The sequence below is a fragment of the Dysidea avara genome, chromosome 3, assembly GCF_963678975.1.
Source record: "Dysidea avara chromosome 3, odDysAvar1.4, whole genome shotgun sequence".
NCBI lineage: Eukaryota > Metazoa > Porifera > Demospongiae > Dictyoceratida > Dysideidae > Dysidea > Dysidea avara.
In genome coordinates, this window is record NC_089274.1 from 48,793,150 (window position 1) to 48,810,813 (window position 17,664).

At 37.8% G+C, this 17,664-nt stretch overlaps 1 protein-coding gene across 1 annotated transcript in view; it reads left to right on the plus strand.

Moving 5' to 3' along the window:
* LOC136251432 (putative defense protein) overlaps positions 1-9,824 on the plus strand; it is a 32,508-nt gene extending 22,684 nt beyond the window's left edge. Inside the window, exons 3-7 of the mRNA XM_066043886.1 lie at positions 4,198-4,337; positions 8,649-8,740; positions 8,789-8,874; positions 9,589-9,609; positions 9,661-9,824. Of these exons, the coding sequence (XP_065899958.1) occupies positions 4,198-4,337; positions 8,649-8,740; positions 8,789-8,874; positions 9,589-9,609; positions 9,661-9,713 (392 nt within the window). The 3' untranslated portion in view covers positions 9,714-9,824. The remainder of the gene's footprint in view (positions 1-4,197; positions 4,338-8,648; positions 8,741-8,788; positions 8,875-9,588; positions 9,610-9,660) is intronic.
* Positions 9,825-17,664: the final 7,840 nt, after the last annotated feature.

The window sequence follows — 17,664 nt, forward strand, 5'->3', positions numbered from 1 at the left end:
TGAGTGTTATATGTAAAGAACTTTGTGTGTTGTAGTGTACGTATGTATTTACTTAAGTTCAGCCACGCAAAGCAAATTACTTCAACCCCCACACTTAATGAGCTATTTCAGGGTGACCCAAAATCTTGCTATTGTACAACTTAACACCTACATGCTGTTTGGTAGCCTGTGATGCTTTAGTTTAGCACACAAAGTTTCATGAAAAGCACACTTCATTTCATGCCTATATAACTCTGAAGTTTCAAGTTTATTTAATAACCTGGCCAACGAACAACCTTGCATAAACCACTTTGGTTGCAACCATTTCCCAACTTGTAGATTATTTCTACGCTTTCCTTTCTACTGATAGCATGGAAGGTAGTGAAAATGCTCACCTGTGGACTACAAAATTGGCCAACAACTCCATCAAGCCTGAATCACAAAACTCGAAGCATATTATTGTAGAGTAATGCATACCCGATGCAAAGTGAGAATAACATTACTTGTATCAACAGTAGCTGGGCAGTCTGAAAGAGCTTGTTCTGTTAGACCACTGAGATGCTTTGCTGTGTTCTATGGATTTCCCAGAGACTTCAACCTGTAAGGTGCAATGAGACCACCTGAGGTTAAAATGAGTGAGATGTGCTTACTTACAAGTGAGCTAGCTCTCACCTTAGTAGTATAAAAATTGCAAAATTTGCCACTTTCTTTGGCTATTTTCATATATTTCCATTTGTACCCATTAGAACACTGTTTAGTGCTTTGCCGAGAGGTCTGAAGTGAAATTAAATTATGTAAGAGCTTAAGCATAGTTCAGTGTACAGACTTGAAATAAACTTCATTGGATTTGCCACATGATTCTGCACATAATGGTCCTTTGGTTTTGATTGTGGGAGTTACCATCACCGAGATATGGATGCTTACAAAACAAGTGTCAAAAATTGCAATGTAGAGTCTGGAAGAAAGGCTAAGGATTGAATGGCATGTTCTACTCCTACAATTCACCTGATAATCATTGTAGAAGTCAGCCATTATGTATAGATTGACTTTATAAAGTTTCCTTGTGTCTGGGGAGAAGTGTTTAGACCATACAGTGAATACCACAAAACCAAAAATTATTTTAAACACTTTTCAGGTCTCAAAGAGATTTAATCATACAGTATGATAGTATCATACATTATGCGATGGTACTGTATAGTAGGGACCACAAAGGAGTAGGCGTGGCCCACGAAGTAACATCACCCAAAAACCAGCCTCAATTTTCCCTGACGACACGATGAGGCAGTATTGGTTAGGTAAAACTAAGCCAAACAAGTGTTCAGATTGACCCAAAATGCTTTCAACAAGTTGCTACAGAATTTAAAATAAAAATTTATTTAACGGAATTTTCTAGTGACTAACTGACTGATTCCTTACAGTAGGGATATAACACTTCTTATTGTTTTACAGTGATTTAATATCGTGCACTACTCCAACTTGTTTCAGTACTTTTTATTGATGTGCTATGGTCCCTACTCTAGTAATTTTTTTTGTGTACTTGTGAGTATTAGGAATTGCAATGCATATAAGATGGAAAACCATGTGTGAGACAATCCGATGCATGTGTCTCAAATGTAATGCGTGAAAATTGAGGTGTCTGAATTTCCACACTTGTTTGCGTATTATAACAAATGTGCTGTCCAATTAACTTTGTATGGCTGCCCTTAATTGGTTCAGTGCCACATTAATGTCTACATCAGACTAACATATTTAAAAATTATTAATCATACAGTACTATCGTACTGTGTAGTAGGGACCAGAAAGGTTTGGGTGTGGCACATGAGAAAACATTACCAGCCTCAGTTTTCTCTGATGATGATGATGAGACAGTATTAGTTAGGTAAAACTAAGCCCAAACAAGCCTTCAGATCGACCTGAAATACTTTCAACAAGTTGCTATGGGATTTTTTTTAAATTTAATAAACAGAATTTCTAGTGACTGACTGACTGATGAGCATAACTCGATAACGGGTAAGGCTACGGGCTTGATTTTTTCACGTTGCTTCAGTTGGACACATGCCTTTTGGCATACCACAATACATACAATGCATTCTTCATGGACTTACCAGTGTCCTCCTTTGTGTCCCAATCATGTTTGCTAACAGCAAAATGTCAGTAACACATGATGGCTTCCCTTTATAATGGAAATCGTCCATATTTTTCATAGTGGCTATTTTGATTATAGAGGTGCTTTCAAATAGTTCTTGATTCGTAATGCTGTGTAACAGGTTGAACATAGCTGACAATGAAACGTAATGGATACTCCACTTTTCAGACAGTAATTGATAGCTGGGGTACATGGCGCAATTTTTTCTTTTGATGCGGTATGCATAGGTTCACCAGTCATAATAATTTTATTCTACAAAACAAAGTTAACAAACAAGTACACAAAAGATTTTGGAATTTTCAACTAGAGTAGGGACCATACACATCAATAAAAAAGTACTGAAACAAGTTGGAGTAGTGTACGATATTAAATCACAGTAAAACAATAAGAAGTGTTATATCCCTACTGTGCATTTCCATTATGGTATCTTGAGCACAGTAGGGATATTACACTTCTTATTGTTTTACTGTAATTAATATCGTGCACTACTCCAACTTGTTTCAGTACTTTTTATCAATGTGTTATGGTCCCTACTCTAGTTGAAAATGCCAAATTTTTCTGTGTACTTGTGTTAACTTTTTTTGGAAATAATTATTATAACTTGGTGAACCCATGCATGATGGTGCTGCGTGCCCCAATTATCATCTGGAAAGTGAAGTATCCATTACACTTCGTTGTCAGCTATTTCCAACCTGTTACACAACATTTCGGATCAAGAACTGTTCAAAAAGCACCTCTGCAATCCGTGCATACCGAAAGAAAGAAATGGTGCCGCACGCCCCAGTTATATCAATTATCGTCTGAAAAGTGAAGTATCCATTATACTTCGTTGTCGGCTATGTTCAACCCGTTACACAGCAGCATCAATCAAGAACTGTTCGAGAAGCACCTCTGCAATCAGAGTAGCCACTATGAAACATACGGACAATTTCCATTTCGAAGAGAAGCCATCACATGCTACCGCCAAATCAATACTTCAGCAAAGATGAATGGGACACAAAGGAGGACACTGGTAAATCCATGAAGAATGCATTGTACGTACTGCGGTATGCCAAAAGGCACCTCTCCAGCCAAAGCGACGTTGAACAGTGAAAAAATCAAACCCGTAGCTTAGCTGTTATCGAGTTACACTTATCTGAAGGCATCAGTGAGTTACTTACTTACTCAGTCAGTCAGTAGAAAATTCCGTTAAATAATTTTTTTTAGAATTCCGTAGCAACTTATTGAAAGTGTTTCGGATCGATCTGAAAGCTTGTTTGGGCTTAGTTTTACCTAACCAATACTACCTCATCAACGTCTGGGAAAATTGAGGCTGGATTTTAGGTGATATTATTTCGTGGGCCACACCTACTCCTTTGTGGTCTCTACTATACAGTACTATTGTACTGTATGATAAAAGGAAAGACTACTTAAACAGTACTACCGTACTGTCCTCTGGTCATGTTACAGTCTATAACATATAGGTGATCAATATCATACCATGGTATTTTAATTATAACTATTGTGGTGTTACTAAATACCCACTAAATTAATATGCACGTATAAGCTTCCACTGCACCAATAACCTCATTGTAGACTACACAATGCTTACTATTCAAGCAGGAAAACAAATTGGAAGTGTTAGCCAACAAACTTTGTTGACAAAGGTGACAAATAGCACTCCCATATCCCATTAGCACCTTACTACTAAGTGCTCCCAAGCTACGTTCTTTGCTCCACTCTTGTTAACAAGTTCTGCCATAATACTGTTTGAATAAATAATTTTAACACTGATAAATTTTCAGTATGTCAGTACGCTGTATTGATAAATATTTAACACCGCAACTATATCAGTATATTTCCAACCCCTATAATAACGTTCACTTGTATTTGTGTATCACATGTGCAAAATAGACACTATAAGGAATTCAACTCACAAAGACAGTGTGGAACAGCATTGCTGAATAAGTGTTCGAAACAGTCAATGTAGTATTGTTAATACCTGATTGAAGGACATCGTATGATAAAATTTCATGATGTTTTCATAGTATCCATTCCTGTAGCTATCCTAGTATATAATGTCTTGTATGTAGTTGTACTACGAGGAGGGACCACCAACACTAACTTCAGAGGGTTCATGATACAAGGTAGAGTAATGGCTGATGACTCACCAGCTGGTACATTTGATGATGATGAAAGTGCCCCTGACTACCAAATACGATGTAACCAAGCAGTAAGTCTTTTGTTAGTACAATGTATAGTCATCTCAACTCTTATCTGACACATGGTAGTGCTGTGTATAGTGAAGAAATTAGTTACCTGAAAGCTAAAGCCTTCTAATTAAAACTGTTTAAAAGGTGCAGGCTTCAACTAAATGGCTAATGGCACTCAATGCAGTGATATTGTTTTATCAATAGCAGAATAAATTCTTGATTGGTATCACATCTTAGGCATTTTTAAAGGCCACACTCGTTTGTAGCCTGGAGTTTAACCACCCAAGGCATTGATGATGTAGAAGCTTCAAGTAGTTTTTCCCCTTTTTGTGCACTTGCCGTATAAAGCAGAAACGCGATATCCAATTGTCTTGAAATGACATATGTGAAGAGTTTAAAAGTGAATTAGCTCAGTACAAACTTTAGTTTGAATACAATAAACAATTATGGAGTTATTATTGATTATTCACGCAAAAGACCAGTTGTCATGCCTACAGGGTAAATTGCATATATGAATAAGCTGAAAAATATGTCTGTATGAATAGGATATACCACAGGAGCTCAAACCTTTTGTAGTTTGGATGTAATTGAAGGAACGGCCATGGAGTAATAATGTGAAACATTGGTGATGAGTGAGCAATTTAGATTTGTAAACATAAGATCAATATTGTTTGCCATGTTCCTATAGGATAAATTGCATTAGGGACCTAGTTGAAAATCAGTGTGTGGATAGTCTACCCATCACAGCTGCTTAATTAACAACCAAAGCCCAATGTATTGGATGCAAGCACATGAAACCTTTATAACTCTGTATCCGAACAGAGTAAAAAGAATTCACTAACACCACAATACTCACCATGAAATTTCTGGCAAAGTCGTACTAAGCATTGCTTCATTTGAAGAAAATCTCTACTGCTAGGCCCCCAAAACAAAGTAGCTTTTCCATTATCATCTGCCATTACTCTACACCAACCACTTTGATCGGCCATATCTCAACGGTACTTTGTCCCAGCGCATTAAACTAAATGCCATGTAATGATGATTAATAGACTGTGACATAATAACTATGATGTAATCTTTTAGTATATAAGGCCAAGTTGAGTGTGGTTCACTCTGTCTAGTTTTGTATTCATTACTCGCTTTACTTTTGCTTTAATTGATGATTGTTGAAGGTCGCTGTCCGGCGCAGGTTAACCTTGTTACAAATGGTGTAGTTAGCAGGACAGCGAGAACTAGAGAGCAATATCAAAGTTAGAGAGCAAACCTGAAAGTAGGCCAATAATAGTTCCGGACTGTTTCTCGGGAGAAGAGTCGTATGAAGATTGGATGGACCAGTTCAAGAGTATTGCGGAGATAAACTGCTGGGATGATGAACAGAAGTTGAAGTGGCTGAAGGTTCGTCTTAAGGGGAGGGCTTTGATGGCTTACAATTTTCTGTAACTGCTCGTGCAACATTTAAGAATGCTAAGGAAGCTTTACAGGAAAGGTTTGAACCTGAAAGTTGTAAGGATCTGTATCTTGCAGAGTTTCAGACACGATATAAGGCGAAGACTGAGAGTTGGCCAGACTTTGGTGAGGACTTGAGAGTTCTGGTAGACAAGGCATATCCTTCATTGGATGATGAAGCTCGGCAACAGCTAGCACTTCAGAGATATTTGTCTCAGCTAGATAACGAACAGGTGGCTTTTAGTGTGAAACAGAGGAAGCCAAAAACTATTAAGGTTGCTATTAATATTACTTTAGAATGTGTGTTAATTAAGTCCACTCCTGCGAGTGCCGGAGCAGTGGCACCAGTGCGTGTTGAATCAAATGATAGCACTTTGTTGGAAATGATGACACAGTTAATGGCACGATTGGATAAGCTGGAGGAGCAATCATCTCGGCTCCAAAGAGGAGGGTACAGGAACCCCTGGAGACAACAGCAAAGCAAAGAGTAGTGGTGTGTTATAGATGTGGATAGGAAGGGAATTTTGCTAGGGGCTGTGCCCAGCCCAAGAAGTCCGAAACTGACAACCCTTGGGGAGGCCGCCCTGGCCCCAAGGGAAATGACAAGGGCATTTGATTTGTTTAACTTTGCTGTGTCAATTGTTAATCCTAGCACATCTTTCAGTTGCAGCCACAATAAATGGTAGTGCAGTGGTGTTTTTGGTAGATACACTTGGGAGAAGTGTAAAGAATCTGGACAGAATTCAAGTCCATGGAATCAGAAGAGGCTTGTGGATGCTGAGGGTAGTCAGTTGCAGGTACTTGGATCTGCTGAAGTGACTGGATATTCAGGATGAGAAATTCCAGCTGTCAGTTATAGTTATTGAACCTTTAATAGCAGAGGCCATCCTTGATTTGATATGCTGTCACAATGTACTGTTGATCTGTTACATAAACAATTAATTACAGGTATTGGACATGTTGTCACCTTACACTCTCAACAACAGAACATGAAACTGACAGCTGACCTTGTTGATGTGTATCAGATTGAAGCTGACCCTGGTGGTATTGATGCAGCATCATTTACAGAGCTTTCCCCAGAAAAATAAAGTAGAGCAGTAAAACTGTTAGATTACTACTAACATCAAAGTCAATTTGTTAATTATATACATTCTTTTTACCACATCAAAAGAATTTTGAGAAAAGTAGAGCGGTGCTGCACCACTCTATAGGGAAGCCCCTGATTTATGTGTAATAATGTGAGTCATCCCAACACATTGAGTCACCCCAACAGGGAGTGATGTCGAGTTGTTTCAACAAGATAGTTTAACCTGCCACAATCAGGAAGTGGATGATCAATCTGGGAAGCCTTCGTGTGTCTTCTCTATTAAGGTGCAAGATAATGTTAGAATTCCTAGCTACAGTGAAATGAAAATTTTAGCTTGTGTTAATTGGTGCACCCAGAATCTCAACAGTTGTTATGTGTTAGAGAGTAATTTAAGGAATTCTGATTTGTTTGTGGCAAGAGCACTGATCAAAGATGGTAGTTCTGTATTTATATGTCTGTTAAATCCAACCGGGAAGCCTATCACTTTATATTCAGGAGCCAACGTGGCCACATTGTCTGAAGCTGTTGGAATTGTTGATAATCACAAGTCGGTGAATGATATTAATTTAGATAATGGAATATCTGTCTCCACTGTGTCACATGATTTTGGCAATGAATTGTCTGCTCTTGATTATTACCAAAAATGTTGCACCTATTCGTAGATCCCATAGATTGTCACCACAAAAGAAAGCAACAATGCGCACACTTCTAAATGATATGTTGGAAAAGAAGATTATTCACCATCAAATAGTCCATGGGCCTCACCAATAGTTTTAGTTAAGAAAAAAGATGGCACTAGCCGTTTTTGTGTTGACTATCATCAACTTAACGCTATCACAAGAAAGGATGCATACAGGGGCGGATCTAGGATTTATAAAAGGGGGGCTAACTCAAGGTACTAATCTCTTGGGTAGAGGTGTGCAAAGCACACTTCCCAGTATGCGAAGCATGCTGGAACTATAGGTGGGTCTCGGGGCATGCCCCCTCAGGATAATTTTGAAACATAGATGCTAAAATACTGCAATTTGGAGACATTTCCATATAAAATTCATACCTGTAGATATTTTATATACTGCCTTTAGATTATAGGTACAGACAACCAAGTACATGATGCACCCTCTCACAATTGCACAACACTGAATAGGTGCATGTTAGAATAATAATGTTGAAAGTGGAAAATTTTGAAATTTAACAATACAAGATTGAATCTGAGAGCATTTTCAATGGAAATTGTGTACCTGAATTAAGTATTGCCATACATATTAACTACACAAGTAGATGAATGAAGCCCTTTAAACAGACCAATGCACTTCATTGTATGTATAGGTGCAGGCAGATTTGGAAAAATTCCATAACAGAACCAACTACATGTTTCTAGTGAATGTTCTATTAGAGTAGTTAGGTGACTGCTCTATTAGAGTACCTCGATCTTGTACACTTCCAATGTTGATCTGGGTCCTTGTTGCATAAACTTTAGTATAAATCCACTGATAATACCTTGGAAAGATGTTTATAAGGTGGTTTTATGAGTATTTGTATTATTAGTGATCATATAATTATGCTAAGACAAAATTTCATTATAATACTCAGCATATTGATCAAGTAAAGCCTAAATGTGAAGGGGGGGGGCTTCAGCCCCCAAAGCCCCCCCCCTGGATCCGCCCCTGCAATAGTGTTTATTAGTACAGTAAGGGTTGTGTATATAATAGTGTTCTGGGATATTCAGCAGTGAAAGGGCTAATTAGCTAACTAATTAGTTGAACATGTTTCCGTATAAAAATTTTGAAATTTTAATTAGACAGCGGCTACTCATACTGGTAGAGAGGAGAAGACTATGGTAGAGCTATTGTGGATCGCTCCAGCTAGTGGAACTGGTGCAATTTATTTCAGGTACTGTATGCTGCTTGTTGGGGAATGTTATTCATATGAAAAAAACAGATATGCATTTGTTGATCGATATGAGCCAACAAACAACATGAACATGTACTGGGCCAACTTGAATACCAACAGTGTGATGGAAAGTGGTAAGGATGACTTGTGGCATGTACTTGGGACATACTTGCTGTGTCAATCATAACAAGACAATCTTTTATGAACTGAAGGTGGCTGTTAGGTGAAGTTGTATTGGAGCTAGCTGTATGTGCATGTGTGTGGCACACAACAAATACATGCACACACACACACACACACACACACACACACACACACACACACACACACACACACACACACACACACACACACACACACACACACACACACACACACACACACTAGGGGTGGGCAATATCTTCAAAAACAAATATCTTTTTTTTTGACACATTATCTTGATAGCTACTACTAGTATTGCAATATGTCTCTTGAATAAATTATAACTATTCCATGTCAACTGACCTGCCTGTCCTATTTGTTTTCAAATTCCAAGAATGCTGACTTATTGCATGGTAGTTGATTGTCAATACCTAGTATGTACAAGATGTTGCATCATACTTACCAAGGTAACAGCAACTAAAATACATTGTGCTCGTTGCAGTGTATCTTGATATCATTTTTGCACATTGATATCAGTAAACATTGAATTTCTCGATATTATTGAAATATTTCTCACCCCTAACACACACACGCACGCACGCACGCTCCACTTGTACTTGTAGAGAGCGTTTGTGTATATGTTACCAGAGTATCATAAAGTTATGACAGCTTCCAAAATTTAATTATATTGTTTCCTTTTCCTTTAGGTGCAGGCCATGGTGCTACAGGTAAGAACCATCATAATATTGTGTAATGTCATGTGATGTAATACAATATAGCCCCCATCGTATTAGTGGTGATCTTGACCACTCTACTGATGTTGTTGATCTGATGTTGATCTGTGAACATTTTGACCAATGTAGATTTAGAAATTAGTAGTATATACTTGCTAGGCCTTCCTGTGACTACAGTATCATTACAGTTGATGAGATTATGAAAATTATACACTATTCCATATAATGTGTATGTGTGTGTGTGTGACTGTTCCATATAAGTCACTCTTCATGACTTCATACAGTTATGTCACATTAATAGGGCCATGATAATATGACCTCAACAATGAGGTGGTCTTATTAATGAGGTCATGAAGTACACCTTAGCTATGTTTGGGACCTACTTGACATGGTCACTATAGTGAGGTGGTGAGGTCATGAAGTACACCTTAGCTATGTTTGGGACCTACTTGACACGGTCACTATAATGAGGTGGTCTTATTAATGAGGTCATGAAGTACACCTTAGCTATGTTTGGGACCTACTTGACATGGTCACTATAATGAGGTGGTGAGGTCATGAAGTACACCTTAGCTATGCTTGACACGGTCACTATAATGAGGTGGTCTTATTAATGAGGTCATGAAGTACACCTTAGCTATGTTTGGGACCTACTTGACATGGTCACTATAATGAGGTGGTGAGGTCATGAAGTACACCTTAGCTATGTTTGGGACCTACTTGACATGGTCACTATAATGAGGTGGTCTTATTAATGAGGTCATGAAGTACACCTTAGCTATGTTTGGGACCTACTTGACATGGTCACTATAATGAGGTGGTCTTATTAATGAGGTCATGAAGTACACCTTAGCTATGTTTGGGACCTACTTGACATGGTCACTATAGTGAGGTGGTCTTATTAATGAGATCATGAAATAAACCTTAGCTATGTTTGGGACGGCAAGTTATAATAACTGGAACTGGAATCAGAAATGGAACAGAACAGAATGACTAAACCAGGAACCAAAGCTGAACCTAACACTAACCTGAGGTTTGCCTTTTAAGCGTAATGATGTCTTTCACTGTCTGTATGAAGGTAAGTTTTTGGTGAGTTCGAGGCAAGCTAGAGTTGGCCCAGCTTTGCCAGGACACTCGCTCCAACCCTAGGTCACCTCGAACTCACCAAAAACTTACCTTCATACAACTAGTGTGCTTGATAGTGGAGTTATCAGAGTGACCGTTCCATTTCTGGTTCTGGTTATTATAACTTGTTGTTTGGGACCTACTTCACATGGTCACTATAATGAGGTGGTCTTATTAATGAGGTCATGAAGTAAACCTTAGCTATGTTTGGGAACTACCTCACATGGCCGCTACAATGAGATGGTATTATTAAGGAGGTCATGAATTTTTGACGTTTAGGAGCTATTTATTAAATTATATGGCCACTATATAGTGCATGGGATACCCACAAGCTTACTCTTCAGTGATCTTGTATTGCATCAGTCATGGACAGATCCATTTCTCCCCTTCCCCCTTCAGTTACAGCTTTTAAAAGAGAAAGCATGTACAAGGTCCCAGCCCACATCCAGTCATGGAGGATATCAATATAATCACTTCTGGTATAATTAAATTACTTCAAAACTTGGATGTTCACAAAGTTTCAGGTCCAGATGAAATAAGTACAAGACTTTTAAAGGGAACTGCGGAAGTCACAGCCCATGTCTTAAAGTTAATATTTGAGAAATCACTGGACACAGGTGAGGTCCCCTATGATTATTATTATTATATTATTACTGTGCAGACCTCGGAAAAGAGTATGATACACAGATCACAAACAAACATCAAACAAATAGCTTATTCAATATTAATAATTGTTGCTGGACCAGCTAGTCTTTGCTTAAATTGATCAATGTCCTTAGAGTCAATCACGTGTTGGGGTAGAGAATTCCAGAGTTTGATAGCGGAGGGAAAGAAGGAATATAGATAAGAATCAATTTGTGTCATTGGTTGTATAAATCTCTTGCTATGGCCTCTTATATCATGTAACATTGGTACAGGTGTTAGGTAAGAATTTGCTGAGATGTCAATGAGGTGATTAGTGATCTTAAACATCATAATAGCTTTCTGTTCTTCTCTACATTCAGCAAGGGTCGGCCAGTTAAGGTTTGTTAGCATTTGTGTACACTGGCATAATGGGAGAAGTTATTCATCACAAATCTTGCTGCTTGCCTGACTTCTTTCTATCATATTGATATCCTTTTGTGTGTGTGGTGACCAAATAATGGCTGCATAATCTAATATAGGCTTTACCATCGCTTTGTAACAATTACTTTTAATTTTAAGTGGAGGGATATTGGAGAGTGGCTAACATGGCAACTATTTACAAGAAGGGGGAATGATCAGCTCCTCAAAACTACCGTCCAATCTTGCTCACGTCTACAGGTAGTAAAGTCCTAGAACACAACATATCTTCTCATCTAATGAAACATTTAGAAAGTAACAATTTACTTCATGAGTCCCAACATGGCTTCCGACACAACAGATCCTGTGAAACACAGTTAGTGTCATTTGTTAATGACCTAGCCAAAAGCTATGATAGTGGAAAGCAGACTGATGTTATATTAATGGATATTGCTAAAGCTTTTGATGCAGTACCCTACAACAGATTAAGGCACAAACTACAATGGTACGGTATTGTTGGCAATATCTATTAATAGATTTCTTCTTTTTTAAGAGATCGTTACCAACGAGTGACTATTGATAATGTTTCATCTGATCTGGTAGCTGTAACATCTGGTGTAACTCAGGGAACTGTATTGGGCCCTATACTATTTATAATCAACATGAATGATGTTGTTGACAATACATAGCACAGTAAAATCCGCCTCTTTGCGGATGACATTATATTATATAAGGAGATCATGTCAGTAAATGATGTACAACAACTCCAAGAAGACTTGCAATCCTTACAATTATGGGAAAGTATCTGGCTACTTAAATTTAGCATACCTAAATGTCATGTCCTAAAAGTCACTAGAGCCACAAAGCACAAGATAATATCTGACTATTACCTGCACGACACTCCGTTACAAATAGTTGAGAATTGTAAGTACCTGGGCATTACTATACAATCAGATCTTAAGGGTGCTTTGTACAGTTCATACAAGGCTTCCCAAGACATAGTCTGTTTTGCACTAAAAGAAATATTATGGTCACTTAATTAGTCTGTGACCCATAAATTAGGTATCCCATAGCAACAAGCGCACGCATCTTGCTATTCTACACCCTCTCACTTAAATTAGAACTACTCCATCATTTTTAATCCAATGGACATGAAATTTTCACACAAGCTACTTTAGTAATTTTGCCAAAGAAGAGCATTTGCCATTTTTAAATAGCAAGTTTAGATGACGAATAACATGGAAGTAAAGAAAAGGATTTCTGGGAGTGTCAACCCGAAAGATAAATATGTGATGAATGAGAAGCTAAAAGACAAAAATAAAAATGCACAATGGTTTGTGTTGTTTAGCATAGTGTCAGTGTTGGGCAAGTTACTTTTAAAAGTAACTAGTTACATTTTAAAAGTAACTAGTTACATATTACATATTACTTGCAGCTGAACTATTTAGTTACAGTTACATATTACCCATAAAATAATGTAACTGTAATAATATTACATATTATATTACTTTGTGTCCACAGCCTTAAGCTGTCACGTGTGAAACTACCACCTTATCACGTGACATGATTGCGTCGTTGGACAATGTGCTTATCTTGATTATAAGTAAGAAGCTGGTGAATAAGCCTCATTCAGTAGGCTTCATTACTTCGTTGTGGCTAGGCGTTACTCAGTGGATTACAAACGAGATTAGTAACTTCGTTACTTGTAGTAATAATATTACGTAATATTAAATTCGTTACAGTAACTATATTACTTAGGTAACGCATTACATTTGTAAGTAAAGTAACTTGAGTTATATTACTTGTTTTTATAGCGTATTTCGTTATATTACTTAGTTAGCACAAAAGTAATAATATTACGTAACGCGTTACTTTTGTAACGCATTACTCCCAACACTGCATAGTGTATCATAAAAGTATCAAGGCTCTTGTGCGTAAACTGTATGACTAGTTCTAGTATAAAAAAATTGTAACTCATGTTCTAAAGCAAATTTAGCAGTTGGGTTTGGATTAAACTGTGTACTAGTGTTAGTTTATATCCAGTAAAAAGTACAGAACATTTGCTAAAACCATTTGTAAGTTATAGAACAAATTAAATTTCATGGGAAGCCATATAAACGGACTGTACAGTGCACCCTTAAGTGGTCCAAACATATACACAATATTACTGTTAAAGCCAGCCGTACCTTGTCCTTCCTAAGAAGAAATCTTAAATTAAATAATCAACACCTTAAAGAAACTGCCTATTATTCCTTAGTCCGACCACAATTAGAATATGCAAGTATCATTTGGTCGCCATGGCAAAGAAGAGACATAGAGAAGTTAGAGAAGATTAATCGAAGAGCTGCAAGGTTTGTTACAAACAATTTTTATCATACTAGCAGTGTATCAAGTATGATTTGGGTGGCAACAACTAGATACTCGTAGACATAACTTCCGTTTGTGCTTCCCCTTTAAGATCATTCATAACTTGACATGTGTCCCACTCAGTGACATCATTTCATCTAATACCACAACAACAGCAGAATCCACCATCACAAGAAGATCTCACGCGAATAATATTAGTTTCATTTGCAAGAACAGACACTTATCAGCACTCGTTCGGACCTAATGCTTGTAATATCTGGAATAACTTACCTAAATCACATCAAAGAATTTATCTCTGTTGAACAATTTAAGAATCAAATTAATCAATTGTAATTGCATAACCCCCCCTCCTTCCTGTGTAAAGTCTTCGCTTGCGAAGTTGACACAGTAATAATAATAAATTAATTAATTAATAAATCTTAAGCTATATAGCTGCATGCTTATAAGTATGCATATACTATCCTTTCAGCACTCTACAAAAAAAGTGATGTTCTAATAGAGTACTATTTAATAGAGTTGACAGTCTTGATAGTTCGCTAGCTATATAGCAATAGTACATGCATGCATACTCAATTTAACTGAGAGTGGTCTACTTTATAATATCAAGGGCGTAGGCATGCAGGGTTGCAGGCAGAATTTTTTGAAATTAATAATCACACCTAATCTTACAGCCCTGGAGCTCTCCGGTAGCTACTTGCCCACTGGCGCTCCTCTGTACTACTCTTGAGGGTCACATCACATTAATGCTGAACCATTGCAAATCATATCTATTGCATCACGTGATCGATTGTGCACGTGATACATGGTTGAAATGGAGCGAGTGAAATGGCGAAGGACTGTACAGTGGTCGGTTGAGACATGTTACAAGGGAGGAACTGAGTGGTTGCGTTATACATGTGTCAGGTTAGCACAAACTGTGTATATTTACCTGATATCGCAGATTGCATGACCATCATCAATAAGCTTTTTAGGTCAGTGATAGCTATCACGTGAAAAGTAACCATTATAGACTGAGTTTAAAATTAAGTTACAGCTAGTCTATCCGATTAACATGCAAGTAGTTACTCATGACTACTTGCATGTGAATTATTTGACTTAAGTGACATTATGTTCTTCATCAAGAGTTAGAAATCACCTCATCCAGGCTTCAACATCACAAACTACATCACATTTGCTACTGGAAACACTCGACTTGCCACTCATCAAAAATTGAATCAAACCAGATCTTTAGACAACATCACTAAAAATTTCTATTTCAACAGACTGCCAAGAGTTTGGAATCTCCTCCCCATTATTGATTTAGATAGATCTCAATGTTGTTACAATCAAACAAAAATTACGTACTCACCTTTGGAATCACTTTTTATCAAACTTCAATTCAGATAACAACTGTAGCTACTCCTTGTGTCCTTGTGTCAACTGTAACAAGCACCCAAGAACTCCCAACTTTGACTTTCTTTTATAGCAACAACCAATTTCTATTGTACTTATCTAATTAAGTAATTACTTTATTACTTGTAACTCCTGGCCACTGGTACATGATACCAGTGGACCATCAGTGCTGCTCTTGCAGCACTGTAAAGCTTTTAAATTAAATAAATAATGCCTGTATCTTATTCAGTAGACTCGAGGTTGTGATGGATGGTTCTTTCACTGACGAATAGCATACTTGCTACCGGCTTCTTCAGCAGGCTTTGCTATTAAAGTTGATGTGTTGCCAAACAATTCGCCGCCTCAGGTCTACTGATACAGGCATGAGTATCTGTGAATCCGGGGAACACGATCCATCCTTCATCATTCCAACAATGCTTCCCTGGAAATGGGCCATATTGCTGGTCCTAGGGACTTTTAGTTGTCCCCCTTTCAGTTGTCCAGCACACTTGCTCTTTGGTGCTGGGGGTGGTAGGCAAGGGCAGTATATCCAGCCCAGGAAAAAAAAGTAACTGTGAATCAGATAGATGGCTGCAACTTAATTTTAAACTGAGTCTATAATGGCTTGCGATTGGTTACTTTTCACGTGGTATCATTGACCTCAAAAATTTTTTTGACAATGGTCACACAATCTACAGTACTGGAGATTTCCAAATCTTTGCAACACGTCTGAAACGCAAAGCGGAAAAACGTGATCCAGTACGTCACTTCCTACATTCGGCGGTTTAGACCCTTTAGACTGGACCAACGGCAATGATTCATTCAAGTTGTTTGTTGATATGTGTGTCAGTGTTTCACTGGTCTCATGGCGTGTTATGAGAATTTTAAATTTCACATGATAGGCGTGCACGTGAACACATTGCGCTTTGGTGTTGCAAAGATTTGGAAATCCTCAGTAAATGGTTTGTTTGTTTGTTACATGTTGTGGGCATGTGATGTCTTGAACATATTGGAGTACATGCCAAGTGTGAAGTTATTGACCATCAACAGGAGGACTGGCCGAGAATAATGTATACCTGGAAAGAAGTGTTGCCCGGGGGCGGTAAGGGACTCGAGTGTGGAGGGCTTCCATGTGCTAGGAAATTGAAGTTGGTTGTCAGTATGCTGTCTGAAAGTGAAGATTAGTTAGTTTTACAATAGGTTTATAGTTTCTATAAGCTGCATAAACAGCAGTGTGTAGGTTTTAGCTAGTTAGATGCACAAACAGCACATTTTTATATTATTGCCTAAGGGAACATTTTGTGTGCATCATTTTCATTCAAACATGCATGGTCTAGGAGAAGCACCCAGGCCTTCCCCCTAAGACATTCCACTTTAAATCCGGACCCCCTTAACAAAATCATGGCTAATCCCCTGTATATGGTGTACAGTTAACACCTATGTTAATGTCAAGAAAGGAAAGTAGTTAAGGAAACAAATCAATGAATGATTTATTTGTCTCCTAAGTCCCTTATACTAATCCTCAAACATCCTTGCATGAAATTTCTTGAGACCAGTTAGATCATGGCCGCCACCTTTGATTTCACAACTTGGTTTACCAAGGCTTTTTGAAGGCTGCACTTTTTAGGCCACTCCAAGAAAATTCATTATTTCCTGCCCGCATGCGGATTCTCTTCCCGCATTGTCATTCATTAACTATTGCTGTATATGTCAGCTGAACATTGTATTCATTATTTATCCTTTGATTGCATAGCAGTAACTAGTTTAGCATTCAGAAAGCTCATTTAGCTAGCTTTTCACTGTTCAGGTTCTTAGTTTAAATATTTCTAATGTATTCTTATATAGCTACCTGTAAGTTAGTTATGAATTTCGAAAATAAGTGGAAATCTCTATAATGGATAATGAACCGCCCGCCCGCATGTATTTTTTTAGGTCAGTGAAATGGGAAACAAGGAATTTTCTTGGAGTGGCCTTATACAGCTTGGCAGATTTTGCATGAATATTAATCACTGGAAAGTAGTTCAGTATATGCTGCAATAATCAGAAACTACACTCATTTTTTCCATCAACAATTCGACTTTGGAACAGCTTAGATCATGAATTAGTTAATGAATCTTCTTTACAACAGTTTAAGACTATGCTACA